Source organism: Otolemur garnettii, unplaced genomic scaffold (assembly GCF_000181295.1).
Source record: "Otolemur garnettii isolate 467f Iridium unplaced genomic scaffold, OtoGar3 scaffold00010, whole genome shotgun sequence".
In the NCBI taxonomy this organism is placed as follows: domain Eukaryota; kingdom Metazoa; phylum Chordata; class Mammalia; order Primates; family Galagidae; genus Otolemur; species Otolemur garnettii.
Genome location: NW_003852405.1, coordinates 19745245 through 19767390, shown reverse-complemented (window position 1 = coordinate 19767390; position 22146 = coordinate 19745245). Strand labels below are relative to the sequence as shown.

Sequence of the window (22146 nt, the reverse complement as noted above, 5' to 3'; positions counted from 1 at the left end):
TATTTAATTTTGATAATTTTTGACAGTCTCTTGAGCCTTGTATTTAGTATTATACATTTAATATACTTAATTCCCATTTTCCCATTCTATTTAACATGATTAACAGTAAGTGAAATCGTGCCAGATTTGTCATGTAGAATTAAGATTTTTCTCATTCATGGTGCATTTTTTGCCCTTGAGCTTTGTGATTTCTGACTATGTAATGGAAATTTAATTTGTGTTGAAGTTTAGTGGAATGTGGATCTGCTATTTTTTTCAAAAATTCGGTCAGATTTTGCTTTATTTCATGGCCATGTTATTGGGGACACCTAGAAATTTAGAATTTATATACATATGTCTCTGCTGAATTGAACTTTTTATTGTTATGAAATGACTCTTTTATCTGTACTCTGTCTGCCTCAAGCTATCTTTCTTCTGTTGTTAGTATAGATTGGGGGTTGAGATTAGTGACTGCATGTAATATCTTTTTTCTCGCTTTTAACTTTCAGCTTTTCTATATCATTATATTTTAGATATATTTTTTATAAATAGCATATAGTTGAATATTTTGTTTATACCAAATTTTATAATATTTGCCTTTTACCTGGATCATTTAGAATATTATGTTTAGGCTGGGCATGATGGCTCATGCCTGTAATCATAGCACTCTGGGAGGTGGAGGTGAGTAGACTGCCTGAGCTCAGGAGTTTGAGACCAGCCTGAGCCAGAGTGAGACCTTTGTCTCTAAAAATAGCTGGGCATTGTGGCAGGTGCCTATAGTCCCAGCTACACAGGAGGTTGAAGCAAGGGGATCACTTGAGCCCAAGAATTTGAAGTTTCTATGAGCCATAATACCATGGCACTCTACTGAGGACGACAAAATGAAACTCTTGTCTCAAAAAAAAGAAAAAAAGAATATTATGTTTAAATATTACTGTTATATATGATTTATATTTAACATCTTTTTTTGTGCCTTTAAGATTTCTTTTTCATCCTTTTCTTGCCATTTTTAGAATATTTTTAAAAAGTTATTTCTTAAAATTTCTTAAATTCAAATAATTCCAAAATTATTTTGGAAATTATTAATTTATACAGCGTAACATGCATACTTTAAAGTCTATACTGTTTTTAACTGTCTCTCCAACAATTCCGAGTCCTTAGAACGCTTCCATTTGCCTATATCCTGGCTTTTTTTTTTTTTTTTTGGTCTTAATTCTGATTTTTGTTTAAAGCCTTTACATGATTTTTTTATTGGTTTATATAGAGGTCATTTAAAGTCAGTCGTATACTATGTATAAACTACTTTCTTCATTTCTTATTTCTCTTTTGATATACCAATCGGTATCACTTTTGTTCTTCCTAAAGTACATTTGTTAGCTTTTTTTGTTGTTGAGACAGTCTCACTTGTCTCCCTCAATTGAGTGCTGTGATATCATATCTCACAGCAACCTCAAACTCTTGGGCTCAAGGATACTCTTGTCTGAACTTCCAAAGTAGCTGGCACTACAGGCACCCACCACAATACCTGGCTATTTTTAGAAACATGGGTCTCGCTTTTGCTTAGGCTGGTCTCAAGCTCCTGAGGTCAACCAATCCACTCTCCTCAGCCTCCCAGAGTGCAAGGATTACAGGTGTGAGCCACTGCTCTGGGCCTTTTAGCTTTATTTTTAATGAGTTGATGTTTGTGACAAATTATTTCTATGTTTGTCTTATAATGTTTTCTTTTTTGCAAGATAATTCCACTGGATATATAGTATGTACACTCTAAGGAGGTTATGTTATAGTCTTTAACATAAAGAAACTATCATTTTATCTTCCTGGATTCGTTGCTGCTGTTAGAAAGTTTGCTATCGATTTAACTGTAACTCCTTTGTTTATACTCTTTCTCTCACTGCTTTTGAGATTTTCTGTTTGTTGGCCAGCCACAGTGGCTCACACCTGTATTCCTAGCACTTTGAGAGGCTGGAGTTGCAGATTGCTGGAGCTCTGGAGTTTGAGACCAGTCTGAGCAACAGTGAGTCCCTGTCTCTACTAAAAATAGAAAAATGGGCCAGGCATGGTGGTACACTATACACCTATCGTCCCAGCTACTTAGGATGCTGATGAAGTAGGAGTGCTCAGGCCCAGGAGTTTGAAGTTGCTGTGAAAAAAGATTGTGTTTGTCTTTGATTGTATGAAGTTTTACCATTATGTGTCCAGTGTGGACTTTTTTTTCCTGTATATTTCTGCTTGGACTTAATTGGATATTTTGAATCTATGGATTAGATATCTTCCATTAGCTCTAAAAAAATTATAGTCATTATCTCTTCACATATTATCTTTTTAAAAGTATCTATTTTTCAGTAGTAATTGCTATTTTTCTGGGTCTGATCTATTAAACTCATCCACTAAAATAGTTAAGAACAAGTCCTAGCACTCGGCATGCTTATTTTCATTACAGTATTGTGTAATACATATTTCAATGGAGGGAAGAGAAGATACTTTGAAGAAATCCTGACTAGATGAGGGGTGTGGCTAGGGAAGGCTTCCTAGAGAAACTAATACCTAAGCTAACAACAATATGGAGGAAAATAAGTGCATCCCATTTCTCAGAAATTGAAAAAAATGTTAACCAAACATAGAATTTGACCAAAAAAAAATAGTAATGGAAAGTTAGCTTGGAACTAAATAGCATAAGGCCTTTGATGCCCAGCTATGAAGTTAGGGCTTAACTTTGGTAGACACAAGCTATTCAGAATATTTCAGTGAAGGACTTAGTCTTGTCCACTTTCTGTTTTAAAATGCAACAATTTATATGGATTAAATGTGTATAAAGACATGATTTTATGGGCTTATCTCTAGTGCTTTGACTACTGCAACTTAGACATGCCTAAAACCTCTTTGATCTAATATGTAAACATTAAAGCAAGTTTATTGAATTTATATCACATACATTTTAAATTGTATAATTGTTTTGAAAGTTGGAAACATGCACAATTTCTTAAACATCCTCTCTCAAAAAAGTCCTTTTTGGGGTAATTTTAGCAATTGACACAGCATATGGAAATTTGTCATTAGTTATGATCATGGGGTTTAGTTTTTTTTAACTGCCAAAGTATATTTTTAAGATTAGAATCAACTTTTTTTTTGTAATTTAAAGGCAATTCTTAGAGTAAAAAAATAATTTTTACCTTATAGAGTCTTTGAAATTTCTTTTGTTGTTGTTGTTTTTTTTGTTTGTTTTGAATGGCAAGAACATTAATGGGGAATTGTGGTTATCTTTTTTTTTTTAATTAAATCATGGCTGTGTACATTAATGCAACCATGGGGTACAGTGTGCTGGTTTTATATACCATTTGGAATATTTTCATCAAACTGGTTAACATAGCCTTCACTGTATTTTCTTAGTTATTGTGTTAAGATATTTCTGTTCTACACTTAAGAAATTTAACACGTACCCTTGTAAAATGCACTGTAGGTGTGATCCCACCAATTACTCTCTCTCCACCCATCCTTCCCCTCCACTCCCCGCCCTCTCCTCTTTCTCCTTCTTGGGCTATAGTTGGGTTATGGCTTTCATATGAAAGCTATAAATTGGTTTCATAGTAGAATCCCTATTTTGATATATGTTTCACCATTAAGAAAAGAGTTTAACAGATGTACTGGCAACCATGTATTTTCTGATATTTGAACATATTGTATCCTACATGGAAGAAAACTGAAGAAAAGAAAAGTAGTGAGTAGGAAAGCAGGTTCAAAGGGAAAATAGGTAAAATATAAGGAAGACAGCAAAGTGTTTCTCCTATTTCTAAATGAAAAAAGGGAAGACTTTAGAAAATAAAACGTATTTAAAGTTAAATTTCTGCCTTGGCATATGCACTTTCGTGACCTAACCAAATTACTTCACTATGTTTCAGGATTTTTTACTTGTGAAATGTGATTATATTACAAACCTTTGTGAGTTTCTGTGAAGATTAAATGAGCAGCAATACCAGCTACTTAGCTGAGCCCTGACTTATAATTTTACTGAGCCCTTATTATGTTTTATGCATTGACCTAAGCACTGAATAGCCTTTATCTTCACAATAACCCTCAATTTGTGGCTGAGAACACTGTACTGCAGAGATGTTAAGTATATAATCAAGACCACACCAGTAAGTAGCAGCCACAGATTTCAACCCAGGCATTCTGACCTCAGAGCCCCAGACTCATAACCATTATATGATTTCTGATGTTCCTATAATCCTTATTAAACTGAGGACATTCCTTTTTACAAGAACGGCGTTATGTAGTAATACAATATTTTTTTAAATTGACAGAGTATTAGATCAATGGATATTCCAGTGTCTTAGAGCAACCTGTTATGATGTGCACAAATTTATTATACAGTATTGCTAACAAACTGTAGTTTGGTTTCTGTATAAATGCTTTTAGAAACAAGAGACTTTATTACATTTAAAGGCAGACCATTCTGTTACTAATTAGCCCAGAATGTAAGGAATTTATCTTGTGCAAGTTTGTCCTCACTACCTTTTACTCTTTGGTTCTCATTCTCTGTCCTGTGAGGAAATAGTAAGTGGGCAGCAATCATAGACAAATTTATACGTACGTGTGTGTGTGTGTGTGTGTGTGTGTGTATGTGTGTGTATTTTTTATTTCATTTTATTTTTTAGAGACAGGGTGTTGCTATGTTGCTCACCAGCAATCCTCCCACCTCAGCCTCCTGAAGTGCTAGGATTACAGGCATGAACCACTATGCCTGGTCAATAGATAATTATTTAAGTGTTTAGACAGAAGTCATCTTTCTCCTTTCATCCTGGGCTAAACCTCATCAACTATTTTACAAACAACACATTTCCGTACTCTACTCAAGTGAGGGCTTTCTGTTCTCAATACATTCCAGTTCTTTTTAAAAATGTATTTAATTTAAACCAGCAGTTCTCAACCTGTGGGGCACGACCCCTTTGTAACAATGAAAATATATCCTGCATATCAAATATTCACATTACGATTCATAACAGTAGCAAAATTACAGTTGTGAAGTAGCAACAAAAATGCTTTTAGGGTTGGGGGTCACCACAACATGAGGAACTGTATTAAAGGGTTGCGGCATTAGGAGGCATTAAGAAGGTTGAGAACCACTGCTCTAAACTATATGTACCAAATTCTGTATAATTTAGATTTCTTGCAAGGTTTTTATAGCATTTATATAAAAGGAAAAGAAAATTAAAATATCTCTAGATCTGAACTGTTTATTTATGAACCCAACAGAGATACACTTACATTTCTTACAGTGACTACTACTAGTTAATATTTAATGAATATTTATGCACCACATCTGTCTCTAAGCTCCTAACATATAACTTATTTAACCCTGAAAATAATCCTGTGAGATACATGCTGTTCTCCCTATATAAGCACAGAGATGTTAAGTAATTTACCCTGTATTACTTGGTTTGTATTCCTGGATCTCTGTGCCAAAATTGAGATTCAAACCAAACAAATTTAACCATTGTGCTAGCTATATTAAGATCTTTTGTGAGCACATTTGAAAACTTACCTACTTTTTATATCAGTTTTCTATAAGAATGTGTCACACATAAAATGAACTTTTGGAATAGCTCATTTGTAATTTGGGGAATTCAGAAGTCTAAAATAGAAGTCTTTGCTGAATTGAATTTCAGCTAATAACTGTGTAGCTTTGCCTGTTTGGTGTGGAAAGTGTGGATAATATCTCTTTTAAAAGGCTATTTTAACGATTAATATGCACATATACCTGTTTGGGTGTACATGTATGATTATACTACTATATACTTAAGTATACACATACACACAGAGTCTAATATAGTTGCTTACAATGCCTTTGAATGATGAGAAATAGCCAAGCGCAGCAATTAATAGGATAGGCTTCAAAACAGCACCAACTAGATTCAAATCCAGGTTTTGCCACTTACTAGCTGTACGATCTTGGGCAAATTTCTTAACCTCTCTGTGGCCTAGTTTTCTTATCTGTAATATGACTATGATATTCATAGGTCTATTTATGCGTTTATAAAGCATTTGGATCAGAACTTGCATCTAGAAAGCTGTGTGTAAAGGTTAAAGTACTATTATTTTACATTACTGTCTACCCGAGTATCCGTTTTGTTATGTTATTTAATGTTTGCCTGGCTTTAAACTAGTAATTTTTTCAAAGGAATATAAGACCAAATATGAAATATAGTCATTAAAATCAGTTGGTCAACACCATCTTACATTGCAGAAGAGAGAGGGAATCCCAAAAGTAAGTAATTTGTAGTTTAGGCAATTTTCCAGTGATTACCAGGTTACTTATCACCTGAACCAGATCTAATACTCTAGTCTTCTAGCTTTATTATAAGTAAAAAGGCCTAGTGTGAATTAAAAACAGAATAATGAACTTCAATACAAAGAATTTTAATTTCATAGTAGAATTATTAGTAATTTCATAGTGGAATTATTAGAAGTGTTTCAACACTATTTGGGATTACCTAAAATAGTTAGATGGTCCTTTTTGAAGTTTTCATTTTTAAATTAGAAGCAGCATAATATTCTTTATGAGAAGAAAGGACTTGAATATTTAGTCTGCTGTATAGCCTCCTACCATCAGTTTGATATCAATTAATCAGTATCCTTGAAGCATTTCCCACTGATTCAGTATCCTCTGAGTGGAAAATAAAATGTAAGGTCTGTATACTTAGGTTCTTAATTGATGCTAACACTATTTCAAGTACCCTATAGTTCTCTTTACAAACAATTACCTTAATGAAATTTGTGTAATGTTTGAATATGCTTTGTTCTGTAGCCATTATATTAGAGAATTGTTTAATAGGCTAGTGAAACTGGTTCAATTTAAAAATAATAGTGTGGACTGTTATCTAATTCAGGTTCAGACTCAATATAATCACTTGTACAGGAAGTAGACTGTACCCTTGGCAGGTGGTTTTGCAACTCAAATATTTTCTTTGCTTGGATTGGTTAAATTCTTGTAATACCTGTTAGCATAAGATGATCCCATTCTGGTGACTTTAAGCTCCTCTCAAACCCTTTTCTTTATTCTTTGAAAATATTAACTTTCAGTTTTAAGCAGCAAGTGATCCTAGTAAGTAATTTTAATGTAATATTTCATTTACAGATTGCCCAAGAACTCCAGATACTCCAAATAGTGACCCTCGTTGCTCTACTAGCAACAATAGATTGATGGCCTTACAAAAACAATTGGATATAGAACTTAAAGTCAAACAGGGTGCAGAGAACATGATACAGATGTACTCAAATGGATCTTCCAAGGTTAGTACAGTAAATAAATGTAAGTGTATTCTCTTTTATTTGCACATTCCATAGTTGTGAAGATTCTCCCATTCGCTAAAATTGATTTGTAACACCAGCATCAATGCTGGTGACACTTTGGCAGTCATTTGTGGCACAAGGGAAGAAAAATTTAAGCTAGCACATATGTTCCTAGCTGAGGTCAAACAAAGTGATGTTCTGCCTTCTGAAGCTATCTGTAAACAATTAGCCTTTTTGAAATCTATTTAGTGCCCCCTTTTTTGCATTTTTGTGTTTTTAGTTGATAATTTCACTATCAACACTATATGATGATTTCTGGTCTCATTTTGGCTTCAAAAATTGAAAGAATAAACAAAAAAAACTTGGAAATAAGTGTTATTTGAAGTAATATTTTAAAAATTATTAATTCCTATCAAAACCCAGTTAATCACAAATGTGACTGTATAAAGGGTACACAGGAGCTTTCTGTACTTGTAACTTTTCTGTAAGTCTCAAATTATTTTAAATTAAAAATGTATTATAAAAAATTAAGGTCATAATGAATTTTCCATTGCAACATAGAGGGTTTTAGGAAACCTAGCATCAGTGATTATTTGGCCTAAACCTGTGTGTTCTTAAGATGTGGTTTGGAGCATATGTAGTGTTACTGGGAATGGTTGTTAATAACGGGAACGTGTTCTTGTTCTCACGTATAACATGTCACTATAAAAATCACATCAGGTTATCTTCAAGGTTCGTTCCAATCTGAGGTTCTGCAGTTGTAATAATTTTCAAAAATTCTGAGAAAGGCATATTTGTTATGAAATATACCTTTCTACCCTCAACTTGTTTATCTAAAGCTTTTTTTCTCTGCAAGTCATTGGGGGGGGTTCCACGTTTTAATGGCTATCTCAAAAATAATTTGAGAATAAAATTTTTTAGATATGTTTTGTTTTAGTTTAGAAAGAATTTGAAAATGGGGGGGGGGGCGCGGATCTGTTCTTAAAGTCATGTATCCCAGCTACCCACCCAAATGAAATTTAAGAAGATGATGGCCAGGTATAGTGGCTCTGGCCTGTAATCCCAGCACTCTGGGAGGCCAAGGCAGGTGGACTGCTTTAGCTAAAAAGTATGAGACTAGCCTAATCAGGAGTGATACCCTATCTCTACTAAAAATAGAAAAAATAACTGGGCATTATCTGTAGTTCCAACCTCCTATTGGGAAGTTGAGGCAAGAGGATCACTTGAGCCCAGAAGTTTGAGGTTGCTATGAACTATGAGGCCAGGGCAAGAGTGAGACTCTGTCTCAAAAAAAAAAAAAAAAAAAAACAAAAAAGAAAGAAAGAAATGCGTATGTATTATAAATAAGATTTTTTAAAGATTAATTATAAAAATTAGATTTTATATTTTAAAGGAAATTTTCATTATTTTTAGAGAAATAGTATAATTGTTTCTGTTTGATATTATGATGAGCTACTTGGCAAGGTACTGTTTCACTAACTTTGAACATTTATTATGGGAGGATAGAGTAGTTATTTTCTGTACTTTTATTTTTGGTATTGACCTTTTGTTTGGGAGACTTTTCTCATTTTTATAAAATGTTATTTTGGACCTATTTTAAGAATAAATATTATGCATTTTAAAGTTAAATTAATCCAGCTACTGCCCTCTTGAGTAAAGTTTCTTAATCTGGAGTTCATGGATTAGTTAAGGGGTTTATGTGAATACTTTTACATGATAGGAAAAACAGGTGTGTATGTTAATAGTAGGAAGAATGAAAGGGCCAGAGGTCGTACCATATTCTCACAGTGGTCTGCAATCCCTGAAAGATTAACAGCCACTGCTACAAATTGAACAGGGTTATAACTATACTAAAAGTAAAACAAATAGATAAAATAGCCACAGGTCCAAAATGAACAGGTCTGTGAGAATCCCATTAAAACAAATATGTAATTTCCCATAACTTTTTATTTTTATTTATTTTTATTTTATTTTACTTCATTTTTTTTGAGATAGTCTCAGCTTATCATGTGTTTGTTGGCCATTCGTCTGTCTTCTTGGGAGAAGGTTCTGTTTGAATCTCTTATCCAGTGATTAATTGGATTGCTTGCTGTTTTCTTATTGATTTGCCTGAGTTCTTTATATATTCTGGCTATTAGTCCTTTATCAGTTTTGTAACATGCAGATTATCTTCTTCCATTCTGAAGGTTGCCTGTTTGCTTTGTTTATTGTAGCCTTAGCTGTGCAAAAGCTTTTAAGTTTGAACAGGTCCCAGTTATTTATTTTTGTTGGGCTCTTCTTCATAAAATCTTTCCCCAGGCCAATATTATTGAGAGTTTTTTGTTTGGGTTTTTTGTTGTAAGAACACTAAATATGACAGCATCTCCAGTCTTAATGTATCTCAAACTTATATCTATTAATTGATTACCCAGAATATTTCTGGATTCTTTCAGCTGTATTGATCCCACCTTTCTCTAAAAATTCCTTTGACTGCTTGTAACTTTCTGATGTATACAATAGTTATCTGTATCTCTTACCAGGTAGCATCCTTATTGATTAAGCTTTTGTATATTTTCACTGGTTCTGACAACATTTAACATATGGAGAATAAGCCAAAAATGTGTGGTGAGAAAACAATGATTGGCTTATTTTACTTCTGAAAGTTGTGTATCTGTGGTAGTTTGTGTTTTAATAGCCGACTACAACTTGTGAAACAGGTTTATTTTATTTTTATAAAATAAAAAATAATATATAATTATTTTTACTTATAGTTATCAGGTTTGTATAATGGTAATTACTAATAGCTGATTAGTCTATTAGGTTGAATCATATGAAATTGTTGTTTTATTAGTTTAAAATCAGTCAAATATTGGCATTTTCATATGATTCATACGATTGGTGTATATGTAAAAATCTTCCCTAAGTTTTTGTCACCATTAAAGTCAGCATTTTCCAAATATCTAAACTAGTTTATGCACTCTAGACCTACCTTATTTCTTTGTCTTATACATATTAGATGCTCAATAAAAAACCCATTGAATGCCCCAAGGCACAAAACTGACAATAAAAATTAACCAAGTGTTGGAAAACATAAAACTGATAAGTAATAACTGTGTATTTCTTGTGACAGATAATATCCACCATGAGTTTTAAAAGCCTCCATCATACTTTGACATCTGTGCAGATCCTTCAGAAATCTGTGTGGGAAAATTCACTTTTAAAATGAAATACAAGTGCATATAGCTTGCATGTTGAATTGAAATAAGTGAGAAAGGAGTATTATTGATGAAGAAATAAATGGCAGAACTACTGTCATTTTGTATAGTAATAAAATAATAAAAGGTGTAGCTTAATTGAAAAGTATAAGATATAATTTACTTAATATTTTTACTTTTACATTAAAACCTCATTGAAATAGGATACTTAATCATTATTTTTATTGCTCTAAAAGACTTTTAATGATAATCATGTTCTAGAAATATTTTAGTTCTTATCTAATGTTTATAAAATATCTTTCAGCAGATAGTATCCCCTTTTATATAGTTCCTTCAAGAACCTACAGCTTATAGGATATAGTTAACTCACTCAAGTTTACATATATAAGTTTTTTTTTTTTTTTCAGACAGAGCCTCAAACTATCCCCCTGGGTAGAGTACTGTGGCATCACAGCTCACAGCAACCTCCAACCCTTGGCTCAAGCGATTCTCCTGCCTCAGCCTTCCAAGTATCTGGGACCATAGGCGCCCACCACAACGCCCGGCTATCTTTTGGTCGCAGCTGTCATTGTTGTTTGGCGGGCCTGGGCTGGATTTGAACCCGCCACCTTAGGTGTATGTGGCTGGCGTCTTAGCCACTTGAGCCACAGGCGCCAAGCCCATATATAAGTTTTGTGCTTAAGTCTATCTGATTGTAAAATATATTTGTCCCATTCAGTTATGACTAAGTTTTTCTTGTACTCTGATCTTAAAACACAGTCATGCATCACTTAACAATAGGGATACATTCTAAGAAACAATTTTGCCATTGCATTAGAGTGAATTTACATAGACCTAGTTGACAGCCTGCTGTACACCTAGGCTGTGTAGTGTGCTCCTTGGCTACAAGCCTGTACAATATGTTAAATAAAGATACAATATTATAATCGTAGGAGACAGCTGTCATATATGCAGTCCATCATTGGCCTAAATGTTATACAGCACATGACTACAATCTACAATTTGTCTGATGTTGCAAATACTGGATGGGGGAGGAATTACAGTAATAGAAAAGCATTTAAGAATCTGAAAGAAATGGAAGAAAATTTTATAAATTTACTAATCAGTTTTTCCTCCATAGGATATTAAATTGAGTTTGGTATTCAGCAGAATATATTTCTGCTTACTTTTATTATCCTTCTGTACTAGCAGAGTTACTCTCCCACCATGCACATTTCCATCCTCCTGTTTATTCACGCCATGTATCATAGAACATGTGTGTTTGATTTATTGAAATAATGCTAACTGATGCCTGTCTCTCAGGTTCTAAGAGATTTCAGCATCTTGGAGAATATTGGTTGCTTGTACACTATTTTTTTTTCCAAATTAGTACTGATTGCCTTAGTGATAAAAGTAGAGATGCTTAAATAGTATGCAAAGATTGGCCTTTCTGGTAAATACGTGCTTCCTAACTTGATGCTTACTTTAATCTATTACTACTTCTTGTGGGTACAAGTCTTTGACAACTACTACGACTCTAAAAGCAGGAAGTGATATTAACTTCTGATACTTCCTTTTAAAAATCTTGTATTAGTTTTCTATGACTGTTGTAACAAATTATCAGAAATTTAGTGTCTTAAAACGACACAAATTTATTACATAATGATTTTGTACTTACACATATTGTTTAAAATGGATTTCACTGAACTAGAATCACAGTGTTGACAGGACTATATTACCTTTTATAGGACATAGGGAAAAATCTGTTTCCTATTCTTTTCAGCTTCTAGGGGTTACCCATATTCCTTGGCCCCTGGCCATCTGGCTTTCTCTTACAAGCCAGCAACAATGGGTTCTGTTTTCCTGACATCACATCACTCCGATCTCTTTTTCCTTCTCTTTTCACATTTAAGGAATTTTGCCATTACATTGGCCCTAGCTAGATATTTTTAAGGTCAGGTGATTAACAGCCTCATTTCTATCTGCTAGCTCAAGTCTCCTTTGCCATATAAGGTAACATTAACAAAATTCAGGGGCTTAGGATGTAGACATCTCTAGGTGGGCTATTATTTGGCCCAGTAAAATTCCTTCTGTCATTCACGCTCAGTGTTACTAGAACTAAACAAGTATGGCAATGACATTATTTCACTTAATTCAGAACCTTTCTGTGAAGTCTTAGAAGATGACAGAAGTTTATTCAGTACAACTTTTTTCCCAGCTTCATTAAGAAAGTCCTATTTCTGGCTTGGTGCCCATAGCACAGTGGCTACGGTGCCAGCCACATACACCAAGGCTGGCTGGTTTGAACCCAGCCCAGGCCAGGTAAGCAACAGTGACAACTGCAACAGAAAAATAGCTGGGCCTTGTGTCAGGCACCTGTAGTCCCAGCTACTTGGGAGGCTGAGGCAAGAGAATCACTTAAGCCCAAGAGTTTTAAAATTTACCTTTATATGTGAAGCTTCTTGAAAAGTTAACTGAAATATAATGGGAAAGGAAGAGACTGTCTAAATTTTTCAGGCTTAATGACAAAAGAATTAATTTTATACCGTCTGCATCAGAGTTAATGACAGTAAAGGAAAATTCTTTAGATTTTGCATAAAGCAAAGACAAAAACGTGAATTTGGATATGGATTTTTCTCTTAAGCAGTAATATTCAGACACCCTACAGTATTTATCAACATATGAATGGATAAAGATATACATATACTGAAATAATATTCAGCCTTAAAAAGGAGATGACTGCCATTAATGACAACATGGATGAACCCAGAGGACATTATGGTCTATCTTGTGGGTTCGTCCATGAAATAAGCCAGATGCAGAAAGAAAAATACTGTACAGGGTGTTCGTATAATCTCACTTATATGTGAAATTAAAAAAAAAGATGAATAACTAGGAACAGTGGAGTAGTGGTCAACAGCAACCGGGTGGAAGAAGAAATGGGGAAAAGTAGGCCAAAGGGTACAAATTTGCAGTTAGGTAGGATGAACAAGCCTAGGAATATGTGGTACAGCATGAGGAATGTGAGTTAGTAATATTATATACTGAAAATTTGCTAAAAGAGTAGATTTTAGGTGCTCCTTTTTTTTTTTTTTTTTTTGGTGACAGAGTCTCACCATGTTACCCTCGGTAGAGTGCAGTGGTGTCATAGCTCACAGCAACCTCAAACTCTTTGGCATAAGGGATTCTCTTGCCTCAGCCTCCCAAGTAGCCCTGCTATTTTTTGGTTGCAGTTGTCATTGTTGATTTTAGCTGCTGTGGGCTGGGTTCGAACCTGCCAGCCTCGGTGTACGTGGCCAACACCCTACCCACTGAGCTACAGGGGCCATTGAGGTGCTCTTAACGTGTGTACACACAAAAACTATAGAAGGTGATAGATTAGTAAATTTGTTTGACTATAGTAATCATTATATATATATTAAAACATGCTATCTACCACAAATATATACAATAAAAATAATTTTTAAAAAATACAACTTTAATAAGACTTACTTGTTTTCTCTCAAATTGTCTTAACTAATGGAATTGTTTTTCTCAATTATCACTATATAATGATATATAGTGGTATATCCCATAATGATGGGGTTTTTTTAATATAAATTATCTAGAAGATTGTATTTTACAGTGCTCACCATGTTCTTTTAACTCTTCTTCACTTGTGATGTTATCAGTGATCTGTTTAGGAGATACGAAAATGTTTCATTTGCCCCTTTATCTGCTTACCTTTTCTAACTTATTTTTAATAGGATCGGAAGCTCCATGGTACAGCTCAGCAACTGCTTCAGGACAGCAAGACAAAAATTGAAGTCATACGAATGCAGATTCTTCAGGCAGTTCAGACCAATGAATTGGCTTTTGATAATGGTGATGGAATAGAGATAAATTGTCATTCTTCTCATTAGGGGCATATGGTGCTAAATAAATCGTATATAGTGATTCAAAGTTAAGGGGGAGGAAACTTTTTTTAAATCTTGAGTTACAGTCTTTACATGGATGGATACTTTTAGGTATTTGGCCCTCATGTTTTAAGAAAATACTGATCTAGAATATAGCTCTTCATTTTAATTGACTATCAGATATTTCTAATCACTGCTTCATTTTTTAAAAAACTGTTGGCTCTTGGAGGATATAGCTTTGTTGGGGGTTTTGTTTGTTTGTTTCTTTCTTTTGTTCTTTGAATTTCCAAAGGGAATCTTTACAGCGGATTGCTAAAAGTAAGACTAGAAACTATCTCAGTCTCATGATACTATAATATATGAACAACTCAGTTCTACAGTCCTTTAGTCAGATTTAAATTTAGTTGTATAATAACTAAAATGGAAAGCTCACACTTTCAACATTGTATCTATTATTAGTTCAGTATTTATTGACGATCATAATGTCATAGGAATTCATTTCTCTTCATGACTTTTAATCATTACAAATTAGAAAGCCAAATAAATGGTTCAATTAATTTTCTTTTATTTTTCTTCCAGCAAAACCTGTGATAAGTCCTCTTGAACTTCGAATGGAAGAATTAAGGCATCATTTTAGGATAGAGTTTGCAGTTGCAGAAGGTGCAAAGAATGTAATGAAATTACTTGGCTCAGGAAAAGTAACAGACAGAAAAGCACTTTCAGAAGTAATTTTAAACAGATATTTTAATTTGTTTAATAAATACATTATTCAGAGTTGTGGTTATTTAAATGACAATTGTCTTTTCCCTGTGCAAGGCTCAAGCAAGATTTAATGAATCAAGTCAGAAGTTGGACCTTTTAAAGTATTCGTTAGAGCAGAGATTAAATGAACTTCCCAAGAATCATCCCAAAAGCAGTATTATTATTGAGGAGCTTTCCCTTGTTGCATCGCCAACCTTAAGTCCACGTCAGAGTATGATATCTACACAAAACCAGTATAGTACGCTATCCAAACCAGCGGCATTAACAGGTATGTAGCACGTATGTCATGGTTTTTTGTACATTTTTATTTATATCTGGTTCTCGTTTAATAATTGAAAGTAAAAGTGCACAATAATTTTAAAATTATGGTGAGATACATATAAAATATATTGCTTTAGCCATTGACATTTTATACAATTCAGAAGCATTTAGTTGTACCATCATTACTGTTATCTATAGTTCCAGAGTATTTTTATCACCCCAAAAGGAAACCAGTACCCAGTAAGCAGGCACTTCCTATTTGCCTTTACTCCTGGCAGCCTCTAATTGGCTCTCTGTCTCTATGGATTTGCCTTTTGTAGATATTTCATATAAACAGAATTATATAATTTGTGGCCTTTTGTGTTGGGCTTCTTTTACTTAGCATAATATTTTCAAGATTCACTCATGTTACCGTATATATCAGTACTTCATTCTTTTTCATGGCTAATGATATTCCATTGCATGGAATACTGACTGAGCATCTCTAATCAAAAAATCCGAAATCTAAAACGCTTTAAAATCTGAAACTTTTGAGCACTGTCATGATGCTCAGGAAATTCTCACTGAAGCATTTTGGATTTTGGATTTACAGATTATGGATACTCAATTGGTAAGTATAATGCAGACATTCCAAAATTCAAGAAAAATTGAAATCTCAAATGCTTCTGGACCCAGGCATTTCAGATAAGGGATACTCAAACTGTACCACATTTTGTTTATTCATATATTAGAACACTTGGGTTCTTTCTACATATGGACTCTTGTGAACATTTGTGTGCAGGTTTTTGTTTGAACATCTATGTTCACATCTATACACCTGTGAGTATAATTGTTAGGTTTTGTAGTAACTGTATCTAAATCTTTGAAGAACTGGCAGACTGTCCTCCACAGCATTTGCATCTACATTTTCTAACAGCATATGTAAGAAGTCCAGCTTCTAAATCCTCTCCAACACTTTCTTTTTTTTATTATAGCTTTTCTAGCCAGGTCCATTATTGAAAATGGTATAGAGACGTCTCCAGCTATTTTTGTGGAGCTGTCTGTATTTCTCCTTTCAGTTACATAAATTTTTCTTTTATAGTTCTTGGGCTGTGGTGTTAGGTCCATGTATGTTTATAACTGTTGTACCTCTTTTACCTTCTTTGTCTTCTGTTACATTTTTTTTTCCTGTAACATTTTAAATTAAAGTCTATTTTGTATGATGTTAGTACAGCAACTCCCACTGTCTTTTGGTTACTATTTTCACCGAATATCTTTTTCTATCCTACTTTCAATTTACGTGTGTTTAGGGATCTAACGTAAGTCTCTTATTGTATTATTTTTTTTACTCAGTTCTGTCAGTCTCTGCTTTTTAATTGAACGGTTTCATATATTTACATTTAAGGTAATTACTGATAAGATGCAATATAATTCTGTTTGATATTTAACCTAACTCTGTTGCATAAGTTTATGGTACAATTCCCCACAAAACTGCCCTCCTCTCAGACACAAGTTGCAAGCTTAAAGTTTCCTGGACTGTGTGCACTTCTAACCAACTGGCTGCAAATTCTAGGATTCCTCCTGCTACCTCAGACTCAATAATTTGCTAGAACAAGTCAGGAAAACACTATGCTTATGATTATAGTTTTATTATAAAGGATACAAATTAGGACCACCCAAAGAAAAGTACAGAATAAGACCTGGAAAGGTCCCAAACATCAAACTTAGGTGCCTTTATGATATATCACCCTCCCCCAACACATTGAGGCTGTCACCAGCCAGGAAGTTCACTTGTACTTTATGTGTCAGAATTTTTATTGGAGCTTTATTATATAAGTGTGATTGAGTGAATCATTGGTCATATGATTGAATTGAATTCAATCTTCAGCCTTCTACCCCCTCTCTAGAGGTCAGGAGGTCAGGCTAATATTCTGTGGCTCAAAGCTCCAATCCCCTAATGATATAACTAGTCTTTTTATCATGACCAACTCGCATCCCGAAATTGTCTAGGGGGCCCATCATGAGTCACCTAGTTAGTATTAAACTTAGGGTGTGGTCTGAGGGGTCCACCATGAATAACTTTTAAAGACCTCCAGTCACTGGAGAAATTCCAAGGGTTTAGAGCAGTGATTCTCAACCTTCCTAATGCCATGACCCTTTAATATAGTTCCTCATGTTGTGGTGACCCCCAACCATAAAATTATTTTTGTTGCTACTTCATAACTGTAATTTTGCTACTGTTATGAATCATAATGTAAATATCTGATATGCAAGATATATTTAGGTGACCCCTGTGAAAGGGTCATTTGACCCTCCCAAGGGGTCGCAATCCACAGGTTAAGAACCACTGGTTTAGAGGCTGCTTCCCAGAAACCAGAGACAAAAACCAGTCCGATTATTTATCGGACTTGACTGTCATTTTTGGGTTTTTTTTACAGTGTTTATTTTTTCCTTTCTGAAGTCTTCTGATACTACTTTCTTTTGTGTTTGATTGAATTTTTCTAGTTTGCTGTTTTTAATTCCCTTCCTTTTTTCTCCGTGTGTATCTATCTGTATATTTTTTTTAAGTAATGAACTTTGGGGTCTTTTAGAGTAGTTTTAGGTTCACAGCAAAATTGAGCAGAGAATATAGAGTCCTCATCAGCCCCCTGTCTTAACATATATGCACAGCTCCTTCCACTATGAACCTTTTGTACCAGAGTGGTACATTTTTAATAACTGATGAACCTACATTGCCAGGTTATTATCACCCTGAAGTCCTTGGGTGTTGTGCATTCTATAGGTTTTTTCACGTATCACTATTGTAGTTTTTTACAGAACAGATGCACTCCCTAAATGTCCTCTGTGCTTTACCCATTCATCGGTTTCTTTTTCTAACCTCCCAATCCATGGCAACTACTAATCCTTTATAGTTTTGCCTTTTCCAGAATGTCATATAGTTAGATTTATACAGCATTTGTTTTAGCCTTTTCAGATTGATTCCTTTTACTTAGTAATATTCAGTTAAGTCTTCTATGTCTTTTCATGGCTTGATAGCTCATTTTTGTTTTAGCACTGAATAATATTCCATTGTCTATATATACTAAAGTTTTTTCATGCACCTACTGAAAGACATTTTGGTTGCTTCTATGTTTTGGCAATTATAAATAAAGCTACTATAAACATTCATATGGTGATTATAACTAGCATCGTAAGTTTATAACAGTCTTATTTGAATTGATTCCAACTTCAGTAGCCTAAAACAGTGCCTCCCTCCCTTTATATTGTCAGAAATTATGTTTTTATATACCATGTGCCCATTGACATAAATTCTAAATACTGTTGTATGCATTTTATTTTAAATCATTAAGGAAACAAAAAGGAACCAAAAATATAATAATATTGGCCTTTTTTATAATTACTGTGTTTATTCTCTCTCTTCTTCTTCCTCTCTTTTTTGGTTTCAGGTTACTGTCTAGTGTCCTTTCATTTCAATCTTTTCCATCTCTTGTGGGCAGGTCTCCTAGTGACCTTTAGCTTTTATTTGGGATTCTCTGTTTTTGTTCTTTATTTTTAAATAATTTTGCTATATATAGAATTCTTGGTTGACATTGGTACTTTAAAAATGTTTCCCTGCTCCCTTGATGCTTTCTGGTGAGATAATAACATACTATATGTTATTGTTATATTGTTAGTATGTTAATGTTATTGTGGGTCCCTTACAAGTGATGATTTCTTTCTTACTGCTTTCAGAATTCACTTTGGCATTGGCTTTTCACAGCTTGAGTTTATCCTACTTTGAACTCTTTTCAGCTTCTTGATGTGTAGGTTCATTTCTTTCATGAACTTTGTCAAGTTTTCAGCCATTATTTCTTCAAAGGTTCTTTCTGCCACTTTTCTTCTTCTGGGACTTTTATTATGCATATATTGATAGGCTTCATAGTATTTGTCTTAGGCTTTGTTTTCTTTTTTTCATTTCTTTCTGCTCTTCAGACTGAATAATTCCAATTAACCAACCTACCTTCAAGTTTGCAGATGTCATTTCTTCCTCCATTTTCAAATCTGGTGTTGAACTTCTCTAGTAAATTTTTTGTTTCCATTGTACTTTTCAACTCCACCATTTCTGTTTGGTTATTTTTTGATAATTTTTATCTTCCTATTGATATCTCTATTTGTTGAGATACCATTTATCTTCCTTTAGATCAGTGTTTTTCAACATTGTTTTATCTCATGGCACCCTGGAACTTACAGTTAAACTTCCACAGCACACTGAAACGATGTTGATTAAAAAAAAAAAAATACTTATACTGTGCTTTGAACTGCTTTTGGAAATAATTAATGATCTTTGCATTAAATCTTTGTTCATAGTTTCTTAAAGATTTTTTAGCACGTTTAAGACAATTGATATGAAGTCTTTAATAAGTCCAATGTCTTGGCTTCCCCCAGGTCAGTTTCTATTAAGTTCTTTTTTTCCTATGAACCGACAGTACTGTTACTGTGCTTATTTCATAACTCAAATACTCCCCTAGAATATTTACCTTATAAGTCAAATGTTCCTCTGCCCAAGGATTTCTTGATAGCTGCTGTATGTTGGAGGTAGTTATTTGTTCAGTAACTTTAATAACTTATTTTGTAAAGACTGTATTCTCTGTCAGGTATAGTCCCTGAGGTGTCTATTTCATTAACATAGCCGTCATCTAGAATTTTGAGAGACAGTTCCCTTGATTGCTGAAGGAAACAAAAATGTCCAACATTGCAGCTGGGCTCTCTGTATCTGAAGTGTCACACCTTCAGCACTCACCCAAGCAGTTTACTACTCCATGTTTCCTTGTGTAGACCTTAAGAATCAATCACAGGTGAGAGCTTAGGGTCTTCTCTGATCTCATCTGAAGAGGCCTCCCTCTTGCACTTAACCTTCTAGTCTCCTAGTAATATGTGGAAGCATTGCGAAGTTCTTACTCTCCAAAGCACTAATCTTACTAGCTTTTCAGGGTTTTTGCATTGTCTGTTGTTTGCCTCAGTCGAAATTGTTTGTCTTAGGCTGCAGTGGCCAATTCATTTGCCTTCAAGTACTTTTGACAGATGCCCTCCACTTACTTAGCTGCCTCTCTGCCCTCAGAGATTTCCTAGTTAGGCAAAATAAAGGCAAGCTTTTTATTTTAGTCCTTTAGGGAGCCCTCAGACTGGTCAAAGCAGGCAACCACGATTCTTTGAGAATCAGAACTTTGTTCCTTCCAGCACCAAGAACCCATAACAGGAATGCAAGCTGCCATCTTCAGTACTGCCACCGAAGTTTGGGGAGGTGGGGAATGAGGCAAGGGTAAATACTCCTTGAAGCTTTCACACAAAGTGTCTGTTACCTTTCTTGATTTTAATTAAGCATTTACTTGGTAATAATAAACCTTTGACTGTTTTCCAGAGTTCTGATAAGAAGTTAATTCTGATGATTTTTCACCAGTTTCCTTTTATTTTTTTTTTTTAATTTCTTTGAAGAAGCTGTCTTTAGACTTTCCCATTCCGCCATTCTCTGAGACATTACCTGCAAAGGCTTTTATTGGCCCATGTGAACATGACTTATTCTGGTTACATAGACTTTCCAGAATCTTTAAATTTTCTTATCAATATTAATGTCAATAAGAACTTTACCTTAATATTTTCACATTATGAAAATGTTCCCTGATATTGCATATTATGCTATCACATTCTAGTTGATGTATCATTAATCAATTTTATACTATGCCAAAATTGTACTTCAAAATTTGAAGATCAAATTTACAATTAAACTTTGCTGTTACCATGAATTTGTATCAGTCTTAACCTGCAACTCCAAATTGCATTCTTAAATCTGAGGCATCCTAGGATATCAAAGTGAATTCATAGGAACACAATAGATATTTTAAGTTTTTAAGGGAAACACAGCATTAACTGCCCTTCCTATAGTCACCATTCAGACTAGTAGGTCAAGTAATTTTAATTTCAACATTAGGTGGAACTACATTTTGATGATGTCATATATTTGTGAAGCTGAATTTCCTTGGTTGCTGTGATTTTAAAAAATGCCATGTGGAGCAGGAAATCAGGGTAGTAGTTTTTAAACTGATTCTGAACTGCAAGAAGTTTTATGGAGCCCAATAGGTACACACATCCCATTAGAAAGTAATTCTACTTGTTTAAAGAATAAAATAAAAATACTTTTTCTTATGGTTATATTATTTTTTCAAATAGCTCTTTGTTAGGATCTCAGTGATCTCCTATGTCTTGGCCTGCACTGTTAATGTCTTTTGGGCACCCTGAAAAAATACAGCATTTGGCTTGGCACCTGTAGCTCAGCGGCTAGGGCGCCAGCCACATACACGGGAGCTGGTGGGTTCAAATCCAGCCCCGGCCTACCTAACAACAATGACAACTACAACAAAAAAACATCTGGGCATTGTGGCAGGCACCTGTAGTCCCAGCTACTTGGGAGGCTGAGGCAAGAGAATCACTTAAGCCCAAGGGTTTGAGGTTGCTATGAGCTATGATTCTACAGCACTCTACTGAGGGTGACTTAGTGGACTCTTGTCTCAAAAAGAAAAAGAAAAAAGAAAGTGTCAGGGTACCGTGAACTTGACAAAGCTTTGGAACCTTTAGTCTAACCCCTGTGTGACAGCTGTTTATCTTTCCAGACATATCTTTATTACACTTACCATTTTCTCTTACAATTAAACTGGTTTATGCACAGTGCCTCCCCTATCCTGTTTAAATGTTTTTGCTTTGTTATCCATCTTATTGTATGTGTTTTTATTTATAACTAGAATATACACCTGTAAAGAACAAAAGGCCTTAAAATC

At 34.3% G+C, this 22146-nt stretch overlaps 1 protein-coding gene across 3 annotated transcripts in view; it reads left to right on the top strand.

The window, feature by feature from the left end:
- PKN2 (protein kinase N2) overlaps positions 1-22146 on the top strand; it is a 138154-nt gene that overhangs the window by 69826 nt on the left and 46182 nt on the right. For all 3 annotated transcript variants that reach the window (XM_003784175.3, XM_003784173.3, XM_023509802.1), the window contains exons 3-6: positions 7112-7266; positions 14186-14303; positions 14915-15060; positions 15152-15365. In XM_003784175.3, the coding sequence (XP_003784223.1) occupies positions 7112-7266; positions 14186-14303; positions 14915-15060; positions 15152-15365 (633 nt within the window). The remainder of the gene's footprint in view (positions 1-7111; positions 7267-14185; positions 14304-14914; positions 15061-15151; positions 15366-22146) is intronic.